The sequence below is a fragment of the Phoca vitulina genome, unplaced genomic scaffold (genome assembly GCF_004348235.1).
Source record: "Phoca vitulina isolate PV1807 unplaced genomic scaffold, GSC_HSeal_1.0 scaffold10, whole genome shotgun sequence".
Classification (NCBI taxonomy): domain Eukaryota; kingdom Metazoa; phylum Chordata; class Mammalia; order Carnivora; family Phocidae; genus Phoca; species Phoca vitulina.
The window spans coordinates 25,532,852-25,546,321 of record NW_022589713.1 but is presented as its reverse complement, the minus strand read 5'-3'; the positions used below and the strand labels follow the sequence as shown (position 1 = coordinate 25,546,321).

Sequence of the window (13,470 nt, the reverse complement as noted above, 5' to 3'; positions counted from 1 at the left end):
AAAACTTCTAAAAGAAAAAATACGTATGTATACATATAATTGTTCTAAGTATGCTAAAACATCAGCATTTAGAGGATATTAATTTTACAAGAAATGTAGGGTAATAGAGAAATAAGAACACTGTCATATGCCAATATTACTTATATAAAAGAGAGAAGGAGAAAAAATTTGTTCAAAATATCCGTCTCCGAAGTTCTCCCATTTCCAACTCTTTTAATTACACATGAAGGAGGTTTTGATTATTTCATAAGCACCATGCAGCCTCTGATACAACAACAAAGGAGGGCTGGTAGTTTCCCTTTGACAACAGGCAAAATGAGGACTGAAAAATACCGAAGAACCTCCAGAAAATAGCTAAACCCAAAATGACGTGGCAGGAGTTAGGCACTGTATGAGCCTGAACTATTGGTCCCAATTCTTTACATTATCTCTGTTACACAACCACACTCTTTGCCTTGTGCTCATGGTATACAAAGGGTACTTTTCTGCCTCTTGCTTTTAGCTCAGTCATATCAACCTGCTCTGGCCAATGGGATATTAGCAGATATAATACTAACAGAGACCTGAAATGTGCTACATAGCTAGGCTTGCTGTCTCATGCTTCTGCCATCACCTAGAACATAACCCAAAAAACTGCTGCCCATCTAACATGGGACCCAGAATGAGACAGATGGGTCACTCTCACTACAATCTGGAGATACAAAGCCTAAAGCAGAGCCACCCATACAGCCCACACATTCATGATGAGAATTTTACTAAAGCATTCACTGAGATTTTACGGTTGACTGTCGTACAGCATCACTGTATCAGTAAGTAGCTGATACAAAGAACCTCAAACACTCAAGAGTATTTCCTATAAAACAGTGTACTTGATCTTTTCTCTATCCAATACATTCCAATTATATGGGAACAAGCATGAGAGAAGGGGAGTATGCATAATACCTAAGTGGGAAGAGTGTAGTTTTTTTTCAAAACTGTCAAAGAAATCATGATGCCATTATCACCACCACCATTCCCTTTAGTAATAACTATAATAGACTACACATAAAAACAGAACAACAGAGAGATGTATACAGTTTATGTTTTAAAGGTGTTTCTAAATTACTAAAAATTGTTTGTTCTTTGAAATAGTTCAAAATGCCAACGGATAATTTAGTTGATTTTTTTCAGCAAAGCTTTGTCCCCCCCCAGATAGTACCCAAATTCAGTTCCAGTTCTAAGGGAGTTCCCTATCCAAGAAGTTGTACCATATTGAGTTTATTCTATACCTAAAGATAAAGACACATTTATTTTGATGCTAAACTAAAGATACAGAGTGTCCCATATGTTCGTCCTATGATCAATGACAAGAAACAGCAGAACACAGAAAAATCTCTGTAAAATTTGAGAAGAGGGATAAAAACTATATTTATGATGATTTTTGCTTAAAAATTGATAGACATCCATTTTTCAGATAAATCAAATGCTAATTATAAGCTACATTAAGTCTCAAAAAAAGTTTCCAAGTAATTAGGCAACAGAAAAAATGTATTATATGAGGGGTGCCTGGGTGGCTCAGTCGGTTAAGTGTCTGCCTTCCGCTCAGGTCATGATCCCAGGGTCCTGGGATGGAGCCCCACATCGGGCTCCCTGCTCAGCTCCCTGCTCTCGCTATACCCCTCCCCAACAACTCATGCTCTCTCTCTCTCTCAAGTAAATAAAGTCTTTACAAAAAAAAAAGAAATTATATGAAATTAGAACATACACGTAAATATTTATATACAGAGAATATTCATTAAAATAAGGCGGATCAAAATCAAAGGCAAGAAAAACTTGATCCATAAAGGTAATGCCACTTTCATAGGAGAAAAAAGAAAGCACTATGTGAGAATTCAGAAAATGAAAATGAGCAGGAAAACATTCCATATAGCATGATATGCATGTTAAGAAAATACATTTTCTCCTTAATATTATTATGGAAAACACTGCTTTCTATATCTGCCCTTACACTACACAGCACTCCATAGCTTATATGAAAAACCAAAAACAACTCAGTGTAATCGAGATTCTCATCATGATTGTGGTACCAATACTCAACAATTTCTAAAATTTGTAATTATTTTGAACATATGCATAAAAAATTCAAACCAAATTAACATTATAAACTAAAAGAACAACTATAGATATTAGAGTGTAAAATAAGAAACCTCCATATAAATTTTCCACAAATATTTTTTAAAAAGCTACATTCATGCCTTAAAAATTTCCAGAAATTTTGGATGCCTCGGTGGCTCAGTTGGTTAAGGATCTGCCTTCAGCTCAGGTCGTGATCCCGGGGTCCTGGGATCGAGCCCCACATTGGGCTCCCTGCTCCACGGGGAGCCTGCTTCTCCCTCTCCTTCTGTCTGCCACTCCCCCTGCTTGTGCTCTCTCTCTCTCTGACAAATAAATAAAACCTTAAAAAAAAGAATGTTTAAAAAAAAATTTTTTCCAGAAATTTTATACATCTCTACAAGCTACTACCTACTTTCTCAACAATCAAAATAAATCATAACTCCTTTGTCTTTTTTCTCTGAGGACTGCCTCAAGAATAACCTATAACCAAATCCAACCAATTTTGGCTTTCTATTAATTTTCCTTGGCAAAGCATTTAGCAGCAATTAAGCATTTTATCCAAAAAAGGCAATTTTCTAAGATTTCATGTCCTCTCAAGACAGAGCCAACTTAGTATCTTATATTGCTTACTATCTTAAAATGAAGTGATAAGAAGACTAAAAGTTCCAGATATTCTTAATTTTAGAAAGTGTCGTATTTACTTGTTTGCCCTTATTCTGAATTTTAAATTGAGGGAAATAGGCTAAGTACTATAAAGGTTAAACATTAATTCTTTTCATTGGTTAATAAAATTGTTAACAGTAGTAACTTCAACACTATGAATTCTTAGGTGGCAACCAGTGCAATGGCAGATGTCATAGACAATCCTGTACATTCAATTTCAACTTCCTGACTAGTGGTCAATTGTTCAAAAAATAGGTTGACTCTCCAAAGCAGTTAAAGACTTTATCTACATCATGTTAAAAATGAAACAAAACAAAACAACCTAGTTTTCAAGTTAAAGACTTATCTACAGATAAAAACAAAGAGCTATTTCCCAAGCTGGGCTAGAGGACCAAATGACCTTGTTTGTTTGCCTGCCTGTCTCTTGTATACATGCAAGCATACGTGAACATGCACGTAAGTGCGCACACACATACACACACACACACACACACACGGGACAATAAAGTTGAAAATCTGACTCTATATTGCCTAGAACTTTTACAACGCTCTCTCATTTGTTATTTCCCTTAAGACACCCTTAATTTTCTATTTCTAATTTTAAGAAACAGAAACTTACCAATATCACTGGCAAATTCATAGACGTGGGGTTTTTGCAGCAGCCCTAACTGGCACATACAGGTAAGGGCATTAAGAGCTTTAACAATAACAAATTCCTCAGCATCACTAAGACCTTGTTGCAGCAGGGGTTTGAGAATTGAGGAGCTCTGCCAACCAACATACGCAGCAACACCTGAAAGAGAAGCAACATCACATGATTATTCTATACCTGAAAGTACAAATGCCATTAAGTTAAACAATAAAATTAATCAAAACCCAAATATATTGAGCAACAATCCAGGATAGGCCATCGCACTTCCTACTCAGCACAATATATGAAAAAGATCCATACCAAAGCAAATCACCAAGAAATTCTGGAACACCAAGGGAAAAAAAAAGATCTTACGAACTTAGAGATAGAAAAATATGTCCCCTAAAAAGGAAAGAGGAACAATGAAAACGATCTTCACAAAATAATCTTTAGCAACAACGGAGGCTAGAACACAACAGAGCAAGACCTCCAAAGTTGTGAAATAAATTTTACACTTAAACTGCCAATAAAATAAGAGAACAAAAAAAGGCATTTTAAAACATACAAAGACTATCCAGGTTAACTTCCCATGCAACCCTACCTAAGAAAGTTTCTTGAGGATGTTCTTCAGCAAAATAAAAAAAAAATGCAGAATATACAAAAATGACAGATACAACCCAGGAATTCAAGGGGATAAACTGATAATAGCTAGCAAAGATTCAGAAATCTATCAGCCAAATTAGAACAAAAAGCCAATAAATTTCAAAAATGTTATCAAAAAGAAAAATGGAATAGATTACAAGCAATAGGTAAAACTGGTAAGAAAGAGGCTTGATATTACAGACAAGGTAAAGAAGATGTATTACTTTCTTTCAAAAGGAAAACAAAGGAATCTGAAAGTCCAGAACAAACAAAAAATTGTTCAAGAAAATAATGGTATAAATAAAAAGTAAATTAAAATGTGCAAAGTCCTTAATAATCTGCAGAAGACAGAAAGAATCCACTGATGACATCCTAAACATTTTCATCAAGTGATAAAGGAGTCATGGCATTAGAACTGTGGGGAAGCAAATATAGTACACTACTTGGTTCTAAAGTCAATAAAATTTACACATAATCATGTAAATTTTGCTTTGAAATTTCAGAATCAGTCTATACAAGCACAAGACTTTATTATGACTACAGAACAAAATATAAATATTATCAACTATGCAATGCATTTGCTAGTTGAACTGTCAATCAATAATTGGCAGAAAGAACCTACCAACAAGGAAAAGGAGAAAGAGAAAGGGGCACTCATCTCCTTGTAGTCCAGAAGTAGATCAATAAGAAGGAGGTTTAATTATTCAAAGTTATAAAAACAACACACAAAAACTAAAGCACTGAAAATAGTGATCTACATCTCAAAAACAGAGGGGAAGAGGGATCAGGAAATGGTATGAGTTAAAACTTCATGTGGCATAGGGGAGCCTCGGTGGCTCAGTTGTTAAGTGTCTGTCTTCAGCTCAGGTCGTGGTCCCAGGGTCCTGGGATAAAGCCCCACATCGGGCTCCCTGCTCAGCGGGAAGCCTGCTTCTCCCTCTCCCTCTGCCTGCCTCTCTGCCTACTTCTGCTTTCTCTCTCTGTCAAATAAATAAATAAAATCTTTAAGAAAAAAAAAAGGGCCAAAATAATAAATAAAAAATTCACAGAAGAAGAAGTATGAATGAGTAATCAACATGAGAAATTTTTCACCTCCACAAATAAACACAGAAATATACATCAAAACAAGTTATCATTTTACCATACCAACAGGCAAAGATTATGTGAAGCCTATTCCATGCTGAAGGGTATGCAGTAGGGTCAAACGATGCTGATCAGAATGGAAAATGATACAATGTTTTTTGAAATGCTTATAAAATGTATCAGGAGTTTTAAAAATATATTCATATTCTTTAACCCAATAATTAAAATTTCAGACTTCTATCCTGAGAAAATAATCAGAAGCAAATATTTATGTAAAATATTATCTCTATATGAAAGGAAAAAATGAAAATAATTTAAATATCCAAAAGTGATAAATTTTGGTAAAACCATATAATGGACTATCTTCATCTATTAAATTATGGTTTCAAAATAAATTTTTTTTAAGATTTCATTTATTTATCTGACAGAGAGAGCACAAGCAGGGGGAGCAGCAGGCAGAGGCAGAGGGAGAAGCAGGCTCCCTGCTGAGCAGGGAGCCTGATGTGGGGCTCGATCCCAGGACCCTGGGATCATGACCTGAGCCGAAGGCAGATCCTTAACCAACTGAGCCACCCAGGCACGCTGGTTTCAAAAAAATTTTAATGACATGAGATAATGCTTAGAATATGTCACCAGGAAAAGAATTAAAAAATAATAAGATTAAGAAGTAATATAATACATACATAATACTTCTGTGCCCAGCACTACTACATATGTTAGTTCATTTTATCTTCACAACAGATAGGTACTATTATTTTTCTTAAGATTTTATTTGAGAGAGAGAGCACACGCACGCGTGCACGCATAAGCGGGGCGGTGGGGGGGCTCCCCGCTGAGCAGGGAGCGAAGTGGGGCTTGATCCCAGGACTGGGGATCATGACCCAAGCCAAAGGCAGACGCTTAACCGACTAAGCCAACCAGGAGTCCCCAGATAGGTACTAGTGTTATTCCCATTTTACAAATACAGAAACTAAGGAAAAAAGACATTAAATGATTTCCCCATCAACCACAACTAGTAAATGACAAAGCCAGAACATGAATCCAACAGTATGGCTCCAGAATAGAATACCTACTCTTAACAGGTACACAATAGTGCCTCATGACATATATGACAAGATGGCAAAAATGGAATGGAAAGAGGAGAGAGTGACCTATAGAATTAAAACACCAAAACATTAACAGACGTCATAAAGGACTATAAGATTAGAGGTGATTTATTTTCTTCTTGGTTTCTTTATTTTCCAAATTTTCTACAGCAGGGGCACCTGGGTGGCTCAGTCGTTAAGCATCTGCCTTCAGCTCAGGTCATGATTGGGATCGAGCCCCACATCGGGCTCCCTGCTCCGCGGGAAGCCTGCTTCTCCCTCTCCCACTCCCCCTGCTTGTGTTCTCTCTCTCGCGGTCTCTCTCTGTCAAATAAATAAATAAAATCTTAAAAAAAAAAAAATTTTTTCTACAGCAAACATATATTACTTTTATAAACAAAATACAAACAATGAAAAGTTATTTGAGAATTAAAAACATTAAGGCATGATTCAAAATACACATGAATTGATCAACAGATGGAAGTTCTAAGCACCACCTTTTCCACAAAAAAGAAATAAAAATAAGATTTGAAAGAAGAAAGCAAGAAAGACAAAGATGTGAGAAGCAAAGTATAAGAACAGAGTTAGAGGAGTCTGAGATGAATCAATAAACTAATACAAACAGTGGAAAAAACCATCAACAAAACAAAAAGGCAACTTTCTGAATGGGAAAAAATATTTGCAAATGATATATCCAATAAGGGGTTAATATCCAAAATATATAAAGAACTTACACAACTCAACACCAGAAAGACAGACAATCCAATTACAAAATGGGCAAAGGACCTGAATGTGGAGAAAAGAGAATCCTTATGCACTACTGGTGGGCATGTAAATTGATACAGCCACTATGGAAAACAGCATGGAAGTTCCTCAGAAATTTAAAAATAGGAATACCATATTACCCAGCAATTCTACTTCTGGGTATATATCCAAATAAATGAATTCAGGCTCTCAAAGAGACATCTGTACTCCCATTTTCATTACAGCATTATTTACAATAGCCAAGATATGGAAGGGACCTAAGTGTCCATCAACAGATGAAAGGATGGGGGCACCTGGGTGGCTCAGTCGTTAAAAGCATCTGCCTTCAGCTCAGGTCATGATCCCAGGGTCCTGGGATCGAGCCCCACATTGGGCTCTCTGCTCAGCAGGAAGCCTAATTCTCCCTCTCCACTCCCCCTGCTTGTGTTCCCTCTCTTGCTTTGACTCTCTCTGTCAAATAAATAAATAAAATCTTTAAAAAAAAAAACAAAACAGATGAAAGGATGAAGAAGATGTGGTACATATATACAATGGAGTATTACTCAGTCACAAAAGAGTGAAATCTTGCCATTTGTAACAACATGGATGGACCTAGAGGGTATTATGCTAAGTTAAACAAGTCAGACAAAGACAAATAACATACAACTTCACTTATATATGGTATCTAAAAAACAAAATGAAAAATCAAACAAAACAGAAACAGATTCATAAATACAGAGAACAAACTGGTGGTTGCCAGACGGAAGAGGGGTGAGGAGATGGGTAAAATAGGTGAAGGGGATTAAGAGGAACAAACTTCACTATAAAATAAGTAAGTCATGAAATGTAAAATACAACATAGAATATAAACAATAATATTGCAATAACTTTGGTGACAGTAAGTACACTCACCGTGGTGAGCATTTATAATATATGTAAATGTTGAATCACTGTTGTACACCCGAAACTAATATATTATATATCAATTATACATCAAAAATTTTTTAATTTTTTAACTATAAATATGTCTGAAAAGAGATCAATAATCTCCAATAGTAACAAAGCAAGAACAGCATACAATTCTGAAACGGAGAAAAGGATCCTTTTCTCCAAAACATTATATGGCAGCATTTACAGAAATATCAATACTGTTGCTATATGAGTTTTTCTTTTTTTATTTTTTGGGAAAAAACCAAAGGCAAACCTTTTAGCAGTTACTTTCCTAGATTCTTGGGAACCAAAATCTATACCCTACAGCTTTCTGCAAATACATGAGAAAGTTCAGATACCAGTGAAGCTTTCCAATATGCAGAATAGTTTTTCAATCTTTTAAGCTAACAGACAAGCTGTTACAAGCATGTGCAAAATGATACAAAAAAAGGTTAATTGGTAACCATAATAATATGGCTTTGGCATATACTATTTCATAACTGAATTAGAAACAAAGGAGAAGTAACAACTGACACCACAGAAATCCAAAGGATGATAAAACTGTAAAGAATTATATGCCAACAAATTGGACAAACTAGAAGAAATGGATAAATTCCTAGAAACATACAATCTTCTAAAAGTAAATCAAGAAAAAATAGAAAATCTGAACAGACCAATTACTAGTAATGAAACTGAATCAGTAATCAAAAAACTCCCAAAGAGGGGCACTGAGAGGTGGCTCAGTCTGTTAAGTAGCTGACTCTTGGTTTTGGCTCAGACTGTGTCTCAGAGTCCTGGGATTGAGCCCCAAGTTGGGCTCCACGCTCAGCATGGAGTCTGCTTATCCCTCTCCCCCCCCCCCCCCCCTCTCCCCGCTCATGCTCTCTTTCTAAAATAAATCAATAAAATCTTAAAAAAAAAAAAAACACCACCGAAAGAACAAAGTCCAGAACCAGATGGATTCACAAGTGAATTTTACCAACCATTCAAAGAATTAATACCTATTCTCCTCAAATTATTCCAAAAAAAAGAAGAGGAAGGAAAGCCAGCACTACCCTGACACCGAAACCAAAGACCAAGAAAAAAAAAAAAAGAAAAAAGAAAACTGTAGGCCAATATCTATGATAAACATACACGCAAAAATCGTCAACAAAATATGAGCAACCCATTCAATGAGCATTTAACAATACATTAAAAAAAATCATTCACCACACATGATCAAGTGGGATTTATTCCAGGGATGCAAGGATGGTTCAGTATTTGCAAATCAATACATCACATTAATAAACCAAAGGATAAAATTATATGGTCACCTCAATAGATGCAGAAAAAGCCTTTGACAAAATTTAACATCTGTTCATGACAAAAACTCTCAACACAGTGGGTTTAGAGGAAACATACCTCAACATAATAGAGGCCATATATAAAAAACCCATAGCTAACATCATACTCAATGATGAAAAACTAAGAGCTTTTCCTCTAAGAACAGGAAGAAGACAAGGATGTCCACTCTCACCACTTTTATTCAACATAGTAATGGAAGTCTAAGCTGCAGCAATTGGACATGAAAAGAAATAAAAGGTATCCAAATTGGTAAGGAATAAGTAAAACTGTCACTATTTGCAGATAACATGATTCTATATACAGTAAGCTCTAAAGACTTCACCAAAACACTATTAAAATAAATAAATTCAGTAAAGTTGCAGGATACAAAATACACAGAAATCTTGCCATTCTACACACTAGTAACAAAGCAGCAGAAAGAGAAAGTAAGAAAACAGTTCTATCTGCAATTGCACCAAAAAGAATAAAATGTGTAGGAATAAATTTAACCATGGAGGTGAAAAACTGGATTTTGGAAACCATAAAACATTGATGAAAGAAACTGGAAGATGATACAAATGGAAAGATACTGTATGCTCATGGGTTGGAAAAATATTGTTAAAATGTCCATACTACCCAAAGCAATCTACAAATTCAATGCAATCCCTATCAAAATGCCAACATTTTACACAGAACCAGAATAATATTAAAATTTGTATAGAATCACAAAAGACCCCAAATAGCCAAAGCAATCTTGAGAAAGAAGAAGAAAGCTGGAGCTATCACAATCCCAGATTTCAAGATATACTGCAAAGTTGTAGTAATCAAAACAGTATGGTACTGGCACAAAAACAGACACACAGATCAATGAAACAGGATAAAGGGCCCAGAAATAAATCCACACCTATGTGGTCAATTAACCTATGACAAAGGAGGCAAGCATATACAATGGGAAAAGTCAGTGTCTTCAATAAATGGTGCTGGGAAACCTGGACAGCTACATGCAAAGAATGAAACTGAACCACTTTCTTAAACCATATACCAAAATAAACTCAAAATGGATTAAAGACCTAAATGTAAAACATGAAACCATAAAATTCCAAGAAGAAAACATGGGCAGTAATTTCTTAGACGCAGGCCATAGAAACATGTTCTAGATATGTCACCTCAAGCAAAACAAACAAAAGCAAAAATAAACAATTGGGACTACACCAAAATCAAAAGCTTCTGCAGTGAAGGAAACCATCAACAAAACTAAAAGGTAACTTACTGAATGGTAGAAAGTATTTGCAAATGATGTATCTTACAAGGAGTTAATATCCACCATGTATAAAGAACTTCTACAACTCAACACCCAAATAAATAATCTGATTAAAAAACTGGGCAGAGGACCTAAACAGACATTTTACCAAAGACGACATGCAGATGGCCAACAGATACATGAAAAGATGTTCAACATCACTAATCATCAGGAAAATGCAAATCAAAACCACAATGATACATCACCTTATACCTGTCAAAATGGCTAGAATCAAAAACACAAGAAACATCAAGTGTTGGTGAGGATGTAAAGAAAAAGGAATCCCTGTACCCTGTTGGTGGAAATGTAAATTGGTGTAGCCACTGCAGAGAATGGTATAGAGGTTCCTTAAAAAATTAAGAGAAATACTATATGATCCAGAAATTCCACTACTGGGTATTTACCTAAAAGAAAATAAAAACTCTAATTTGAAAAAATATATGTACCCCTATGTTTACTGCAGCATTATTTACAACAACCAAGACATGGAAACAAGCCAAGTATCCATCAATAGATGAATGGTAAAGAAGATGTGGTATATCTATACAATGGAATATTACTCAGCCACAAAAAAAGAATGAGATCTTGCCATTTGCAACAACATGGATGGATCCAGAGGGTATTATGCTAAGTGAAAAAAGTCAGAGAAAGACAAATACCATATGATTTCACTTATATGTGGAATCTGAAAAACAAATGAACAAAATAAAAAATTAACACTTTGAAAAAAGTAGAAAAAAAACTAATTTTTCACACATTTTCAGTTTACACAAAGCATAGCCTGCAAGCTTTAATTTTCTGCCTAATTAAATTGATTTTCATTCACACTTGTAGCTTAACTGTTATTTTCTGATTGTAAGTTACTTTCTGATGCATGTTTACTATAAAAAATTTGACAAATATCAAAAACATAAATAATCACCTACAATCCCAGCCCCAGAGATAATCACTATACAAATCTTAGTATATCCCTGACTTCTTTATAAACATATTTGTTATATTACCTTATAGAACCAATACTTTGGTCACTTCAAGAGTATTTCATGGTACTTTCCCAGGTCATTAAATATTCTTTTAAAACATTGTTTTTAATGACCACATGATATTCCTTCATATGAATGAATCACAATTTAATTAACCAATCCCTTGATTAGCTAAGATATTTTTATCATCCAAAAGCAGCATAAAGACAGAAACACTAGGAGCTCATTTCATTATTAATAAAATTGGTAGTCTTGTCACCTATCTTTCAGACCTCACAGAAGTACTATTTGAGAGAACAATTCAAAATCTTAAAGATATATTTTAAAACAAATGGTAAAACATACCAACTATACTATCAAAAAAAGCTCCACGAAGATGCCAATCATTCTTATCATTTAGGAAAGTGATCATGTGGGACAATAAAACATCATTGGCTTTCTGACGTCCAAAGAATACACACAGCCGTGTTATTCCATTTTCCATCAAGGTTTGTTTCACAATATTTTCAGGGTCACTTAGCAAAGTGACAACTTTCTGTTGGACCATTTCATGTAAGGCTTGCAGCTCTAAAAAAAAATAAAATAAAATAAAGATAGGATCAGTTTTTTTCCCCCAAGATATAGACGTAGGCTTCTTTCTTACTCCTTGGAGGAAAAAGAACAATTAGAGAAGCCACTATAAAGTCTATAACCACTAAATTTTTCCACTGTTCAAAGCTCTGAAGGATAGATGGGAAACCAAAATATAAACTGAAGAACAGGGGCACCTGGGTGGCTCAGTCGTTAAGCGTCCTGCCTTCAGCTCAGGTCATGATCCCAGGGTTCTGGGATCGAGCCCCGCATCGGGTTCCCTGCTCTGCGGGAGGCCTGCTTCTCCCTCTCCCACTCCCCCTGCTTGTGTTCCCTCTCTCGCTGTGTCTCTCTCTGTCAAGTAAATAAATAAAATCTTAAAAAAAACTGAAGAACAACACCCTGATAAGCATATGCCACAAGCATGGTTACCAACTCATTAATTAAACAGATCTGTTTTTGAGGCTCAAGGAGAAAAACTATGGGATAATACCAAAAAGATCATACTGCCACCAATAAAATCAACTTGATCAAGGACTTCAAAATACTAGACTTGTTAAGGATATAAACTGATGGTACAATTTAATACTTTTAGAAAGCATTTTTAAGGTCAGTTTATTAAATTTTTAGAAAGCAGAAAATATACTGCAAATCCTGTCAAGGCTTTACATGATAAGGCCACCACCTTCTTCTCTGACTTTATCTCCTAAACGCCCTCCTTTTTTCCTTTCCCTTCTAAAATGTAAGCTCAACAGGAGGATCTTTTCTGTCTTATTCACCACTGTATTTCTAGTGCTTAGAGCAGGCACATAATTGCTTAATGCGGAGCTTATGTTTAACAATTATCTGTTGGCTTAATGAATGAGGGCAGAGGCCACTCCTGGTGCAGCCACTTTCAAGAGAAAAGGTGGTCTGATATGCAAAATACTATCTTCGCATTAAGACAAACTTTAGATCAACTCCAAAAAAGGTTTAACACCTAACTTCATTATCTATAAACATCCAATTACATAGTTATAGAATGTAGGACAGTATCATTTTCTAAGTAATTCCATGAAAAAAGCGAGGATTTCCTTTCTGATACATTCTTCTATAAGTTCAAAATTATTCCACTGTCTTCAACTGCAGAGAATATATGCTAAATATGATGCCCTTCTAATAATAAAGCCATTACTGTTGTGTATAGCATAAAAATCTAAAACTAGATTTCTCTAGTTTTCCTGAACTAGAAATATCCTAAAACAGATCTAAGTGTATTATTTTTACTTCTAACTCTTTAACTCAATAAACATTAATTAAAAGCCTGCTAAGAGTTGTTTGTATGTAAAGAAACTTAAGATAGAAACTTTGACATCAAAGAGTTTACCATCACATCTGTTCATTTAAAGCAAAAGGTGTGGGCTTTGATCCATAAATCACAGA

General features: G+C 35.2%; 1 protein-coding gene across 4 annotated transcripts in view; it reads right to left on the bottom strand.

Annotated features, from left to right (window-relative positions):
• PIK3R4 (phosphoinositide-3-kinase regulatory subunit 4) overlaps positions 1-13,470 on the bottom strand; it is an 83,762-nt gene that overhangs the window by 53,618 nt on the left and 16,674 nt on the right. For all 4 annotated transcript variants that reach the window (XM_032408720.1, XM_032408722.1, XM_032408723.1 and 1 more), the window contains exons 6-7: positions 11,824-12,045; positions 3,377-3,550 (exon numbers count right to left, since the gene is read on the bottom strand). In XM_032408720.1, coding sequence (XP_032264611.1) covers positions 3,377-3,550; positions 11,824-12,045 — 396 coding nt within the window. The remainder of the gene's footprint in view (positions 1-3,376; positions 3,551-11,823; positions 12,046-13,470) is intronic.